Source organism: Colletotrichum orchidophilum (assembly GCF_001831195.1).
Source record: "Colletotrichum orchidophilum strain IMI 309357 chromosome Unknown Scaffold_85.1, whole genome shotgun sequence".
Taxonomy (NCBI): domain Eukaryota; kingdom Fungi; phylum Ascomycota; class Sordariomycetes; order Glomerellales; family Glomerellaceae; genus Colletotrichum; species Colletotrichum orchidophilum.
Genome location: NW_019173041.1, coordinates 38,244 through 53,507, shown reverse-complemented (window position 1 = coordinate 53,507; position 15,264 = coordinate 38,244). Strand labels below are relative to the sequence as shown.

The window sequence follows — 15,264 nt, the reverse complement described above, 5'->3', positions numbered from 1 at the left end:
TGATTGACAAGACACTCTTGGGGGTGGAGCTTATCTGGCGCGCGTGTCCGGGTGCGACGGGCCTCCTTCGTGGGATGTATCTGTATCCGTACCGTTTTGGGTTTGGAATGGTAGAGAGGGTGGAAGGGGCAGAAGGGGGTGTAATTGCTGCGAGACGCCCTGGGGGATATGATATTGACTTAAGCGGATGAGCAACAAAGGACAGAGGTGCTAACGTAAGCGATGCTTTTGATCGATTTATGCATAAAGCGGCTACCAACCAACTAACGACCAACGGCTCTTCACCCTTTCAACCCAGTCTCTCCTTCCCTGGACAGAACCTCAAGAGACGCCCGAGTGGGAACGAGAGCACTGCCGTAAAGAGGCTACTCTTTTACTCCAGCCATGTGGTCGAATCAGTCTTCATCAATATCCATGTGACTGTTGAGAACCGAAGCCTTGGGCGTGAGCTCGCCATCCTCATCTTCATCCTGGCTGCTCTCCTCGTCTGCATCGTCCTCCTCCTCGCGAGCCGCGGCGGCGAAGTTTCGCATGATCTCTCTCTCCAGTGTCACGTCTCGGCCAGAGATGGAAGAAGTCTTCTCATACTCACTGCGGCTTCGCTTGCCACGGATCTTGGCCGGTGTAATCTGCACACCACCAGCGCTGATGGGTGCGTAGTGCTGGGGACGCTCGAGGCCAAGTGGCCGAGGACCAGCGGGCTGACCCGAGGGACGCTCAAGAGAGCCCGAATTCGGGACGGACGCGATACGGAGACGGTCCATCTGGCGACGAATGGACGGCGAGTCATCCTCCTCGATGTCGATATCGGCGAACATGGTCGCAGGGGCTGTCTTGACGGTGTGCGGGCGGTCAGGGATTTGTGCGCCGATGCCCTCATCATTGCGGAAGCCAGGGGGAGGAGTCGAGAAGCTGCGCTCGATGTCAGGCTTGTCAATAGCCTTGGAAGAATCGGTCTGGAGGCTGGCGGTAGCCTTCGCCAGAAAATGCTTGGGGCTAGGGTCATAATCGAGAACTTTAACAGCACCGAAGCCTGGCTTCTTCGCATCATTGCCCTTTCCAGCATAGACATTGCGAGCGGTACGGAGAGCCTTGATCGTACGCGGGGTCTCAACGGCATGCTGGGGTCGCTTGGTAGGGGTCACACCGGGATCTTCGAAGCTACCGGGGGCATCGCCGTCCGTAGAGCCACCGAAGCCGTGGACCGGATTCATTCTGAGTCCGTCATTGGAATTGCGGACCATTTTGTTTTTGGTACCATGACGGAGGTGCTTGTCGCGACTCCAGCGGGGAATAGGCGTGTGGTAGTCTTGGGCACTTTTGATATCGGTGCCTGGGTCCGGAAAGAGGTCCTCTTCCTTATCGCTGGGCAACTCCACAAGTTCGTTGTCGGAGGTCTGCTCGGAATTGTTGGTCTCTCTAGTGATCTCGGTCATAGGATGAGCCGCAGGCCAAAGAGTTCGACGGACATCGCCAGGACCCTTGTTCTCGTCGTTGCCATGAGACGCCATTTTGCACTGTTCTTCTTCGTCAAGAATTTATTGGTCAAGTTGGACTCTTGGAGTGAGACTCTGACTACATCAATCGTCAGCTAATGAAGAAGGCCAATCGAAATAAAGCTTACAGGCTGGAAAACACGGCCTTCTTGATCCTCAGGACGGGAAAGCTCCGCAAACTGAAGTAGAGCTCAGGCGAGGATGGGTTGTTGATCTGTCGATGAAAGACAAGCCACTTGATAAGTGGCGTCGATAGAAGAATGATTCTCGATCAGAACGTTGATGAGAATCGCTTTCGACTCTGAATGGGAGGCAAGGAAGAAATAAGAAGGGCAATGGCTGATGGATGGAAGTGCCTAGCTAGACGCGAAAGAAGTCATTCGCCAAATGAAGAGCCAGGTCTGATGGAGGCCCGGTCCGGCACCAACAGTCGAGAAGACTCGAGGAATCGCCAGTTGAAGATCTGCTGCTCAAGAGCTTATAGTCAGAATGGCAAAGGCTTGGTGATAGGAAGAGACTCCTCTCAAACCTACTCGAATGATGGGTTTCTTGGGCAACAAAAGCTGCTGACGTTTGACCCAGCTTCTTTCAGATGAGGAAGAAGGGAAAGAGAGGATTAGGCGCCCTCCAGAAAGGGCTGTTATTATTCATCTTTGTGGAGGCGGGTGCCCTCTTCGTGGAGCCAAATTACCATGGAGAGGTAAGAGGCGTTCATCGATCCAAGCTTTCTCGGTGCTCCGGTGAGAGGGCCATATCATACAAGTGCTTGGCCACCGAGACCATCTCTAGAAGTGAAGGATGGCCCTGAAAGAACTACTAGATGCAGTCCGAGAAGTCCCAGGAGCACAGCTTATAAGTACAACGGTCTGTAGACTACTCTATCATATAGATGAGATGGTCTCGAGTATCGAGGGTGTTGTTGAGGAGTCCTGTGTGAAGAGATCAAGAAGTCCGAGGTCCATTGGGATGAGCTTAGACGCAAGGAGTCTTATTTTCAGCTACGGCATAAAGTACAGTTCAAGATAGCTAAAAAAAAACCTCGCAGATCAGGTGACTAGTAGAACGTTCCATGACTCCCGAGGGCACATGAAATCACCTTCGGCCTCGGTAGCAGATGGCTTTGAAGATATTGGTGGCGGCTTTGGTGGAAGTGTAGAACATGATTTGCAGCCCGGTATATGCCAGGCTAGTTTGGATTCAAGTCCATTCAAAACACATGTCGACGTCGGGAAGGAATCACACAGTAACATTACCGTATGCATGAAAAATGTCCTGGAAAATGGTCTTTTACTTCCCGGTAAAGGCATTGTGGCTTTGGTCCAATTTTGCATGTCCCTTTGAACAGTCACAGGAAGACATTGAGTCATGACCAGTGGTTGTTAGTGCTGCCTGTGTCTCATGGAATTGGTACTCTCAAGGCAACAATATCGATATGCTTTAGAAGTAGAATTTAGAGGGAGAAGAGAGAGTCAACACCTCTCCAATAACGCATGATGAAGCCACCCAATATTGCGGCCACATTGAAGCGGGCAAATCAAGACAGGTTCGGCGATCGCCCGGTAATATCTCTCTTCCTTGGGTCACTCTTCTACCCTAACCCGTCTGAGCAACATCCGCTTGGTACAGAAGACCCTTCCGCGGTATGGCCGAGGCCATGCTCAACTCGGCCGGATACGGTCCCGCGTGCTGCTTGCCCCAAGCTCCTGACCAGGGGAAAAGTGTATCGTTGGCACAGTTGGCACACGATGGGGTGACACAATGTCGGAGCAGATAGCTGAAGCAACGCTAAAAAGAAGGGAGTGAGCTTGCGGAGACTCCGCCGACAGACCAGGTCTGCCGAGGGGCAACGGCTATTTTGCGGGTGCGGGGTGATGCGGGGCCTCCAGCTTCCCCGCCATAAGGTCAAGCCACCATTCGGGCCGTTGGGCACTGTGGCACTCCACCGCGTTCTGTCCCATCCCATGCCAGAAGCCAGAGGCCACTGCCAGCTGGAAGTAAACACATGAGAAGAAAAGATTGGATCAGTTCTCTCGCTTTCAAAAGCTAGTCTCGTTTCAACCCACCTTCTTCCCTCGACACCACCAATGACAGCTCATGCATGTGCACAGCTACCCTGGGACCGGGCAAACAGCAAGCTTGCACCAGCGGCGCAGCGCTGTCTTAGCATGAGGCGTTTTCTCCACCTCGGCCTTGTCTCCCGCTGTAGTCGGTGCAGATGCACATCATCACAATCCACCCAAAAATCCCGTAGCCTCCAACTGAAAAGCCGGTGGACTGCGGGGAAGTCGAGGGCGAAGAATGAACGGCGTGACCTACCAGACCGGACATTTCCTGCATTGTTCTTCTTTCTCCTGCTCTTCGGACTGGCAGACGCGGCCTTACCTCGCTCCATTATTTGCTCGCACCACTCAATCAAATAGACTTCTAGCGCCGAAGGCCCGGCCCCGAACCTTGGCGAGCTGCGCGCCAGGAGAATACGGCATCGACCAGGCTCCCCCAGGGAGTTCCAGGCACCACAGATGAGAGACGGGGTGACGTTCATGCTGTGACCCTGCACCTATCATAGGCCACCTGCAAAGGTTAACTCAGAAAACATGCGTGAAAGCCCAATTAGGTAATGGGGACCTGGGGGCTCTCGGGATGAACGGTTGGAGAGCAGGAGACGTCGTTGCCGCCTGCCAGGGGGGTTGCATATCCCAACTTCCCAGCCAATGCGACTGCGCATCCTCAGACCTGCAAGCGACACCAAGTATAAAGTCCGCCACCGAGCGAGCCATGGCGTGGGCTGTCGTCGAAGGTTCTCTCCCCGTGTTTGCTCATACTTTGCCAAACATATGTCAGACTGGAAGCTTGTCACCATGGCGAGAAAGCTTTCTGTCCTCGGACTGCTCACGGCCGTAGCTTCAGCTGCTGTGATCCGCAGAGACTACTCCAGCGACGATGCGCTCTCAGCATGCCCGGGCTACAAGGCTTCCAAAGTCCAATTGACCTCGACCGGACTGACAGCGGACTTGTCCCTGGCTGGGGTTGCCTGCAACGCGTACGGAACCGATCTGATGGACTTGACTCTGACTGTCGAGTATCAGACTGGTGAGTTCTCCAAAAGTTTCCGATCAATTCAATTCCACTGCCGTGGATGGCGAAGAGTTGCTCAGATTACACCGCAGATACCCGTCTCCACGTCAAGATCCAGGATGCCGCGAACCAGGTCTACCAGATCCCCGAGTCTGTGTTCCCCCGCCCCGAGGCCACCAGCTTGACCATTGCGGAATCCAAGCTGCAATTCAACTACACCGAGAATCCCTTCTCATTCAGCGTAAGCCGTTCCGACACGGGCGAGGTTCTCTTCGACACCTCTGGAGCCAGCCTCGTCTTCGAAAGCCAGTACCTGCGCCTCCGGACCAAGTTGCCCGAGAACCCCAACCTTTATGGTCTGGGCGAGCATTCGGACCCCTTCCGTCTGAAGACGACTGACTACATCCGCACGTTGTGGTCTCAGGACTCGTACGGTATTCCTTTGGGTGCCAATTTGTACGGCAATCACCCCGTCTATTACGAGCATCGCAAAAATGGCACGCATGGAGTCTTCTTCTTGAACTCCAACGGAATGGATGTTTTTATCAACAAGACGGAGGAGTCTGGGCAGTACCTTCAGTACAACGCTCTCGGCGGAGTCCTAGACCTCTATTTCGTTTCCGGTCCTTCTCCCATTGAGGTGGCTCGGCAATATGCTCAGATCACCGGCTTGCCAGCGATGATGCCATACTGGGGTCTAGGTTTCCATCAATGTCGTTACGGATACCGCGACGTCTTTGACGTTGCTGAGGTCGTCTACAACTACAGCATCGCCGAGATTCCCCTCGAGACCATGTGGACTGACATTGATTACATGGACAGGCGAAGGTAAGCCTCGTTGGCCCTGCCGCATGCTCCTGGACACAAATTAACAACCCGCAGAGTCTTCTCGCTCGATCCTGAGCGGTACCCCCTCGCAAAGGTCCGCCAGCTCGTCGATAAGCTTCATAAGAATGATCAGCACTACATCGTCATGGTAGACCCTGCAGTGGCCTACGTCGAATCACCCACCCTGCAGCGCGGCATCGACGACAACATTTGGCTCCTGCGTAGCAACGGTTCTGTCTGGATCGGTGTCGTCTGGCCCGGTGTGACTGTATTCCCTGATTTCTTCGCAGAGAATATCACTTCATACTGGAACAATGAGTTCGCTGAATTCTTCTCGGCCGACAAGGGAGTCGACATCGACGCCCTCTGGATCGACATGAACGAGCCGTCCAACTTCCCCTGCTATTTCCCCTGCGATGACCCGTATGGTTCCGCTGTTGGGTTTCCCCCTGAGCCGCCAGCCGTCCGCGAGAATCCCAGACCTCTTCCCGGCTGGCCTTGCGATTTCCAACCTCCTGGAACAAACTGCGGTAATAACCAGACCAAGCGATCTGACATTCTCGTCCGGGAGCAGATATCGCCTAGGATACTGCCCGCCGGGCAGACGTTCGATAACTTGATCCTCTCGGAGAGACAATCATCAGGTGATCAGAAGGGTTTGCCCGACCGTGATCTTCTCTTCCCCAAGTACGCCATCCACAACAAGGCCGCTTGGGACACAGAGTCAAACGCAGCCCGTGGTGGTATCTCCAATAAGACGGTTAATACGGACGTGATTCACCAAAATGGCCTCGCCATGTACGATACCCATAATCTTTACGGCTCCATGATGTCCTCGGCCTCCAGAGTCGCCATGGAAGCCCGCCGCCCGGGCCTACGCCCCCTCATTATCACGCGCTCCACATTCGCTGGCGTCGGAAAGCACGTCGGCCACTGGCTCGGCGACAACCTCTCCAACTGGCAACAGTACCGCGTCTCCATCTCCCAGCTTCTGCAGTTCGCTGCCATCTACCAGGTGCCCATGGTCGGCTCCGATGCTTGTGGTTTCGGCGATGACACCAACGAGCAGCTCTGTGCGCGCTGGGCCGCCCTCGCCGCCTTCTCGTCATTTTATCGCAATCACAACTCCATTGACAGTATCTCGCAGGAGTTTTACCGCTGGGACACGGTAGCTGACAGTGCCCGCAAGGCCATCGCCATCCGCTACCGCCTGCTCGATTACATCTACACGGCGCTATATCAGCAGACAAAGAACGGCACTCCGCTCATCAACCCGCTCTTCTACCTCTATCCAAACGACGAGAAGACGTTCGGTTTGGACCTTCAGTACTTCTACGGTGACGCAGTTCTCGTCGCGCCCGTTACGGAAGAAGATTCAACTTCAGTCGGTGTCTATTTCCCCGACGATGTGTTCTACGACTGGTACACCCATGAAGTTATCCAGGGTACCGGTGCCACCATTTCCTTGACAAATCAGGATTACACCACCATCCCGCTCTTCATACGCGGCGGTTCCGTTCTGCCTCTGCGCGCTAACAGCACCATGACGACCAAGCAGCTGCGCGAAGAGAACTTTGAGCTCTTGATCGCGGCTGGCAGGGATGGCACTGCCAAGGGTCAGCTTTATCTCGATGATGGTGTTAGCCTGGAACAGGCAGGCGTCACGATCGTCACCTTTGATTACAAGGACGGCAAAGTTTCCGTGGATGGTGAGTTTGGGTACTCGACGCCGCTCCAGGTATCCAAGGTTACGCTTCTCAGCGGAGGTCAGACTGGGAAGAGACAGGAGACGGTTAAGACGGTTGATGTTGAGTATCCCTTGACTGGGCCTTTCGTCATTGAGCTCGTCTAGGGTGGATCACGCTGTGCAAGCTGTAGTTCCTTCACTTTTCTGAATGTGTATATTTAGAGCGTGAATTTCATTAACTTGACTGCCTACACTTTCCTCGCGAGTTCGTCAACCCCTCTCTGACCTGTGTGATGCTCTTGCTAGTTGACTGGCACAAAGATGCGGTCAATGTCAGCAACCCACGATGAATCCGAGCTCGCAATCTTGATGGTATTCCCAGATCCAGCAGTGAGGCTACAGAACACAGAGCTGCTGCCCGGGGTGTTCCCATCAGCAGTCGGCAAGAAGCCAACGATCTGCGAGACGCCGTTGCACGTCACCGTGCCCCACCGTTGGCTCGTATCGCCATTCACTTGCTTCACCCGCACAGTCGTCTTCCCGGAAGCCTGCACGCTGACACCGGAGAACGTCACGCTCCCGCCGGCCGAGCCGCCGATGTACCCGGCGGCCGCGGACCCGCTGCACCCCGTGCAGGGGATGCTCTTTGCGCCGTTCGCGAGCGTCGCGTTCTCCCCCTCGTACGATGTCTCGCTGGGTCCCGCAGCCCAGGTGCCCGCGGCGACATTGGGGACCCAATTGACGTGGTCTGCCATGGTGATTGTGGTGCCTGAGATGGCGAGGGGAAGCCAGACGTAGGTGCTCCGCATGAGGTTCGTGCTGACCCAGCGGTCGCCCATGTAGATTGCCGTGTCGCCGAGGGGCAGGATGAAGTTGGTTTGGCTGTCGTACGTCTTTGAGCCAACGGTGGCAAAGGTTTGCCAGGCGGACCATGGTCCGGCGAGGGAGGTTGCGTAAGAATAGACCTTTTGGGGATATGTTAGATTTGGTGAAGTGTAGAGAGATGGGAGATGGGAGGAGGGCACAGAGAGGAGAGAGAGAGAGAGAGAGAGAAAGACGTACGTTGTCGTTCGGGTCCCAGCCAGTGAGCTTGCTCCCGAACATGAAGTAGTATCCGTTCTTCTTCAAGATGGCGGGAGCCTCGATGTGTTCGGACCAGAGATAGACGTTGCGCGTAACGTTGAGGTAATCCGAACTCAGGGCATCAATACGAAGACCATTGGGTCGCTGTTGGTTTACGTCTGTCAGCATCTATCCAATACCCACCCTCCTTGCCCGACTATCACGCACACCACCACCCATGATGTGGAGAAGAAAACAGAGGGTAAAAGAAAACTCACATCCTCAGTCAAGAGGTACGCAGACCCATCATCATCCTGAAATAAGCCCATGTCCCGGCTCTCGAACCCCAAAGGCCGCCAACTACTAATATACGTGTACTTGCCGCACACGGTATCGCTCGTCGCGACGCCCACTTTCGCCTCGCCGTAATTGCTGCTGTCAATGTGCATGTACATGACATACTTTTTCGTGGCGCTGTTGTAAATCACCTTCGGCCGCTCCACGACCCGGCTGGGTCCCAGGTCGCCCGCCGCTGCCGTGCGGGAGAGCAGCGCGCCGACGTACGTCCACTCGACGAGGTTGGTCGATGAGTAGCAGTTGACGTTCTGGAAGGCCGAACCCTCGGTTTTGTCCTCGCCGATGAGGTAGTAGGTCGAGCCGACTTTTGTCACGCCCGCGCCGTGGGCTTGGATGTGACGGCCCGTGTTATTCTATACGGAACCCCGGAGGTCAGAAAGCCAGCTCAAGTTTCTGCGTAGGATTTGAGACGGAAAGTTGGTTTTCTTACCGCTGACCAAGTTCCGCCGGGGATGATTTGGAGCGTGGCCTGAGCGAAGCCCGCGCCCGCGAGCAGAGAGGCGAGACCGTTGAACAGGCGCATCGTGAAAGACTCGGTGCTCGTCAAATCAGATGTAGATGTTTGCCACTGCTAGCTATGGTTGAAGATTCACAACCGACGCAAGTAGCTGGGAGAGCATAGCCCAAATTCGAAAACCGTGACCCTCCCGGACTTATATACATTTTGATATTCCCCTGCGTTGTCCTTTGCTCGCTCTGGGACAGACTATCACATCAATCACCGGCCCACTGTCCGAGTTCCAATCATCCAGAGTGCAACCCCCCAACCCCCCGCCGGCTCCGAGGTCCCCATGTCATTTCGATATTGTTTATTCGAGCGCATCTCAAAGACCTGTCATTTCAGCTTTCGTCCAGCCTACTACGGCCTAGTTCCTCCTTGTGTCGCGTTCCCCGTTCTCCATGCCGGTACGATAAGCGACGAACTGGAAACGGCTAACTCGGCCGGGAAATTAGCAATTCCTTCAATCGTCAGCCAGCGCTTCAAATCCAACCCCAGCTCGGACCGAGGGGGGAGGTGTTCATGGCATTATCACCATGTGCTCCACCATAGGCATCTCCTTTGGAAACACACCACCAGGAGCCCCGTGCCCTGATGTGCCAGGGGGGATATTACATAGGGGTTGTCGGTACCTCCGTAAGTAAGGCGATAAAAACTAGGGGCAGCTAGTTCCCCGCATTCTGCTGCAACGTCAAACCGGCGGCGCCGCCCGCATCGGGCATCGGCTGATCTACAGAAATCGAGTTTAAGTGAATCACCGGGGGTTTGACTACCGGGCCCGACCTGGGGCTCTCAAAGCTTGGTATGATGACATGCAACACAACCACGCGGACGGATCACCATGGGCTAGAACTGATCCATCCCGAGTTCCCCTTTACCTTGGCCACTTTCTCGAATCTCAGCCAGCTCCTGCTGCAAAGCTAGGCCGATTAGAAAGGATCAGACGACCAGCAGGTTGCAGGGAAAACGGAGACCTTGGATCAAGATGAGTGCGAAGCTTTACTGACCCCCGTCTCCGATCGCTTCTCTCATCATTGGGCCAGCAACACAGCTATGCTCAGGTACGGTGTAAGAATCTTCAAGATGATCCCTTTTGCTCTGGCTATTGTCTGGCCTTTTGTTCTATTGATTCCCTATTGTTTCCCCACAGCTGGTGCTAGCACTTTACGAACCAAATGAGACTGGCTGCTCCGTCATTGCCAAGCAGGCGAGCTCTGAGCTAGTAAGAAGCGAAATATGGTCGAAGAGAATGAAAGCCGGTCATGTGTCTCATGTCAGTCGTACCCGATAAACTCCTTCCAATCATTGATGACGCCGTAGTATAGAAGGTCGAAGAAAATGGTTCGCAACGCCCGCACCAGTTTCCGCTTCCACGCTAACCATCCACTTCCATCTTGTCCTCGGCAGTATCCTTAGTCTCGATTGTTTCGTCGACATCCAATTTCGGTTCAGGATATGCCACCGATATCGAATCCTTTGAGTCTCCGCCGATGGGGCCACCACCGTTGCCGGGGCCGTTTCCAGCACAAAGACGATACTCACCGTCTTCTTTTCGCTCGATGATTCCTTCTTCAAAAGCCCACTTTGCCAGGAGCCGATCCACACCGAGTCGCTGGCCTTCACCCTTCTCCATATGCCTGCCAACGTGTTCTGTCCATTCATCCCAAGAACCGGGCCCTTCGAAGATGCTTTGGCAATCTGACTTCGGACACGCTGACTTTTGAGGCGGCGACCGGCGTGTAACGAGACAAGTGGTCTGCATCTCCTTGACGTGGCCCTCCCACTCCACTTGCAATTTACTGTCACCTTTGGCAATGGCCTTCTTGATCGCGAAAGGCGCATGCATGCGGCGAAGATGCTGGGTAAAGAGATCTTTCCGGTTGAACTCGTTACCCTTACCCTCAACTGTGCTCTGCGGACAAGACGAGCACCGGTAGTATTGCAAACAGAGATGTTGGGATGCAATATGACGTTTCCACTCGTTCTTCGAGCCAAACGTACTAGTGCAACCTGCGAACGAGAAAGCACAGGGGAACGGTCTTGTATGGGCGGCCGCAATGTGTTTGCGAAGTGATGATGAATCCTTGAAAGGAGCATGAGTACATAATGTGCATCTCGTCTCTTGCTTCGGCGTCGCTTTCTGCAAAGATCGCCGATGCTTGGCCTTCGCATTGGGCGTGCTCATGTCAATCGAGTGCATCGTGTCATCAGCACCCGACTCATTCGCATCGTGAGAAGACCCTGTGTCCTCGTGGTTGGTAGGCATTGCTCCGTCTGGCAAAGTCGTACGTTGCCGCTCTACTGTCGGTGGTGCCTCGTCGCTCAAGTGGCGAACATGACTCAGAGCTTTCAACTGCTCTGCCGCTTCCTGCATCTCGGCCGAATCCTCAACATCATCTTTACCATCAACGACTGCGGCGACAGGCGTGGAATCCATGCGGTTCGTCGTCTCATGAAAAGATGCGTCTTTACTGTCTAGTGCGCGTTGATGCATGGCTGGTGTGCTTGCTGCCAGCTCTCGCGCTTCCAGCAAAATGCGTCCGTCCTCGACCTCCTTTGCTGTGGCTTTAGGGATGCCGGGAGAGCCTTTGAGCTTCTGGTATAGGTGAATCATGTTATGCGATGTGATGTACCCCAGGAAGCAGCAGACCTTATCATGCTGTACAACATTCCATATAGAATGGGGCATTGATATCAGAAGCATGGTGGGCGGGCCGAGAAACATTCCCTCCACCTCAATCTTGGCAGCCAGAGGCGGTGTGTTGTGAAGCCAGCCGTTGAAGAAGGACATGTCTGGACTGGCGTCCCCAACGAATGTCGTACACACAAGTACTCGTGCCTCATCGAAACGTAGATCAGCGACGGATTCAGGGTCAATGAGCTGGTCTTCACGCACAGCCCTTGACTGTGATTCCCCATCAGCGCCATTGCGCGGTGATTGCTGTTGAGCCGCTCGAGCAGGTAAGGGAGCTAAGCTCAGACTCTGACCTTTTCCGGGGGTGAGGGTGAAGCAGATGGGAAGATGTGGCGACGGTGGCGGAGTTTTGCCGGCACCATTTGTGAGTTTAGCTGCTTGTGCGCTTTCCTGCTGCCTCAGCTGGACAATCTCCTCGTGTAGCCTCGATACACTAAATGGTCTGCCTGCAATGCTCAGTTTATGCAGAGCTTCGATCAAATGATATGTGAAGGATTTGCCCGCAGACTCTCTGGGATTCTGTTCAGGGCCGCCCGCCGCAATGGCTTGCTTGATGCCATGGCTTCCAGACACGGGTATATCACGAACAGAGCAGGCGTCAAGCAACAGCAGAATATCGGACTGTGCATCTTCAAAGAGGCAGCGTACACCATCCCACTTGAGCTTTGCGGCATCTTCTCGGGTATTGCTATGGAAGGGCGGTCAGAAGGATGCGGTTGCGTGTTTCGCGGTAGAATCTCGACTCACCAAGCCCAGTAGAGCTGGTTGTCCAATCCAACATATGCATAGCCGGCGTAGTAGATTATCAGCAGGTGATTTGGTCGTGCATGTTCGAGGAAGGAGGCCATCTGGACCCCTAGCTTGATGCTGGGGTTGGGTACGGTCGGGATGGCCCATCGATTCGTCTGGTAGTTGTAGCGGTCTCGTAGTATTTTTTCCAAGGCCGTCAGGTCGGCCTCGGCGGAGGTATCCTCCTCCCACTGCAGGAGAAGCACAGAAACGCTATCGTAAGGTGCTCGTTCGGTTTGGCGCTGGATCAGCATGGCAGCATCTTGAAGATGCCTCGCAAAGGATTCGAAGTCATGGCGTTCGACTGGAGGGGCCTCCTGGGATGGGTGCTGCTGAGGCTGGACGGTTCAAGAAGGTTAATTCCAGCAGCTCAAGAAAGCCACGGGAGCGCAGAATAGAATCCTCACCGATTCATGGGGAAAGGGAACCGGCTGTGTGGTGTGGTTTGACGGCGATTCCTTTGGCATAAGCCGCCGCTTCTTGGATGGCTGGGGTTGTTCCATCTACAGATGTCAATGGGGAGACAATTTGTACAATCGCGGGTTGGGATTGAGATGCGTTATGATCATGGAGGCGCTCAATGAGGTGTGAAGGTTCAGGAATTAGGCACTGGAGGAATTGGGGGATGGCTGAATTGTCGTGGGCAGTGATAATTGGGGGGTCAGAAGAGGTACCGAGGACGTCTACGTACAGCCTCGTTGCAGGAGAAAGGCAGGAAAGAGGTGGAAAGGCTCTGGGCCGATCCTGCCTTTTCTGCAACGGGCCAATCAAAGCTCACCAGGTGCTCTCTTCTGGTCCGTGCAGCGAGGCGGGCAGGAGTGAGAGTGGAGCTTCATTGACCTTGCGCCGCCAGCTAGGTAGATATCCTTATGTACGCAGCACGAATACACACCTACCTAAGATCCCTCGATACAATGCACCTCACTCAACCACTCGTGTCATGAGGCGCTTCTTTCTCCCCGAGACGCTTACAATTGCTTCGTTCTCCCCTTGCTAAATCCTGCTCGGTCTTGCCCAATCTCGGCTCAATTCCATCTGGCCATCCCGCCAAACTCCAAACTAAGGGGAAATCGACGATGGTCACTCTTGTCACCTCGAGCAGACGACATCAACATCCCCGTCACTCGTCCTCCATTCCTTGGGCAACCTACAGCTCACTCATATTGACTGGGCTGAATAGAAAAACTACCTCACCTCGCGTGTATCTCTGTGAGTATGAGTGTGAGTGTGAGTGTGGTGTGTGTGTGCCCCTCATTCCGCCGGCGCCGGCGCCGCCGCCGCCTCGACCGCCCCTCCTCTTCACGCCTTTGCCGTGCTGCTAGGCGTCCAAAAAGACCTGATAACTGGTCTTTCATATGCACCCTGCCTGAATCGATGTCATTTACTGGTGCCACCTGTACAACCTTGTGCTGCAAGGCAGCTCCGTTGGGCATGCCTCGGGGGTCCAAGGCCACGCCAGCCCGTTTCCTCACATCTCACCCACACACTCCCTCAGTCCGCAAGGTCAATCTGGACTTGTGCATTGTGCGCTCTCAAGGTCACCAAGCCAGGCAACAGACATGACTGTGAGCACGGATAGGCTCGACAGAATTGACTTTGACATCGGGTGTGTTTATAGACCTGAATTGGCCTGCTCCGGCACCTGCCACCTGCCACCTGCCACCTGCCACCTGTCATCCGTCACACATCCCATCCCTCCTCATTCATGCCCCTACGTGCCTACCTAAGGCACCAAGTGACTTATCTGTGTCTTTTCGGCACTGCAGCACAATACCAATCGGTGCTACCGCCGCCACACGCGAGGCGTGACAGGTCGGCTAATGTAGTCTGACGATCAACCGGCGAATGGCGCCGCAAGGCCGCCAGATTTGTTTTTTCGATGTCCAGGCTTGTTAACCGATAAACTGGGCAGCGCGGCAGAATGGTAGCATAACAGGTGAGGGACGGAACACCTTCTGCTTGGTTGATTTAACAATTACACTTTCTGCCCGCGTCGGCAAGGCATGCATGGCTGCAGGCCTCTAGTCCCACACATCCGACCCTTTTCTCACTCCACCTCCTTTGCTGCTGGCCAATTGAGCTTGCACGACCGAGTCTCAGCAGTTTCCAGTGCATCCGCCCTCCGAATTATCGGCTGTTTTGCTCCGTCAGTTACACCTCCCAGAATCCAGCCTCCGCGTTGCGCTGTTGGGCCCCATCTCCGCCTCCGTGTGGAAGACATCCACGCTGTACCATATCCTCCCAGCGTTTTAAAAGCTCCCACTATGTCTCGATATGCTGTAATTACCCGTGAAATTCGAAGCTTTGCTACGTTTATCAAAGCTGCGCTTCGATACTGCCATGCCTGCATTGAAACCTCCCAGAGGCTTGGTCTTGTGCTACCCAATGCATGATAGGCCTCGATAGGCGGCGCTGATAATTTGTATCAAGGGTCCCTCGCAGTAGTAGGGACCACAGCTGCTGGAGGCTGGGAGCAAGTAGCTGGCGTGCAAGATAATGCTATGCAAAGGTATGCACTCTTGGCCAAGTTTCGGCCGTCGTCACACATTGCCGGCAGCGTGGAGTCGTAGGCTGGTAGCGGAGGCGCGGCGAAAATAGGATTTATCTCATCAGCTGCGCTTGACACTATCACGATTGCGGTGGCAAGGCTTGGACGAAGTAATAATTTATGTTTGAAGTATCCTGCTCACACTTGGAACAGTGATTTGCGATACTTGCCATCCCAGTGAAGTCGTGTATAATTGTTGCAGTCATGAGAAATGGTTCTCAAGGATGA

The 15,264-nt window shown here is 54.4% G+C and overlaps 4 protein-coding genes across 4 annotated transcripts; 1 reads left to right on the top strand and 3 right to left on the bottom strand.

Annotated features, from left to right (window-relative positions):
• Nucleotides 1-395: 395 nt before the first annotated feature.
• CORC01_09401 (uncharacterized protein) lies at nucleotides 396-1,511 on the bottom strand (the record flags this gene model as incomplete). The annotated part of the gene is made up of 1 exon (XM_022621030.1): nucleotides 396-1,511. One exon carries the CDS (start codon nucleotides 1,509-1,511, stop codon nucleotides 396-398), a length of 1,116 nt encoding a protein of 371 aa, XP_022472418.1.
• Nucleotides 1,512-4,330: 2,819 nt separating this feature from the next.
• CORC01_09400 (glycosyl hydrolase family 31) lies at nucleotides 4,331-7,251 on the top strand (the record flags this gene model as incomplete). Its single annotated transcript, XM_022621029.1, has 3 exons — nucleotides 4,331-4,586; nucleotides 4,664-5,399; nucleotides 5,454-7,251. The coding sequence occupies 3 exons, from the start codon at nucleotides 4,331-4,333 to the stop codon at nucleotides 7,249-7,251; spliced, it is 2,790 nt and encodes a 929-aa protein (XP_022472417.1).
• A 137-nt stretch (nucleotides 7,252-7,388) lies between these two features.
• On the bottom strand, nucleotides 7,389-9,028 carry CORC01_09399 (galactan 1,3-beta-galactosidase; the record flags this gene model as incomplete). The annotated part of the gene is made up of 4 exons (XM_022621028.1): nucleotides 7,389-8,051; nucleotides 8,149-8,313; nucleotides 8,427-8,858; nucleotides 8,936-9,028. The coding sequence occupies 4 exons, from the start codon at nucleotides 9,026-9,028 to the stop codon at nucleotides 7,389-7,391; spliced, it is 1,353 nt and encodes a 450-aa protein (XP_022472416.1).
• Nucleotides 9,029-10,379: 1,351 nt separating this feature from the next.
• Nucleotides 10,380-12,991, bottom strand: CORC01_09398 (uncharacterized protein; the record flags this gene model as incomplete). The annotated part of the gene is made up of 3 exons (XM_022621027.1): nucleotides 10,380-12,387; nucleotides 12,447-12,826; nucleotides 12,896-12,991. 3 exons carry the CDS (start codon nucleotides 12,989-12,991, stop codon nucleotides 10,380-10,382), a joined length of 2,484 nt encoding a protein of 827 aa, XP_022472415.1.
• Between the last annotated feature and the right edge of the window lie 2,273 nt (nucleotides 12,992-15,264).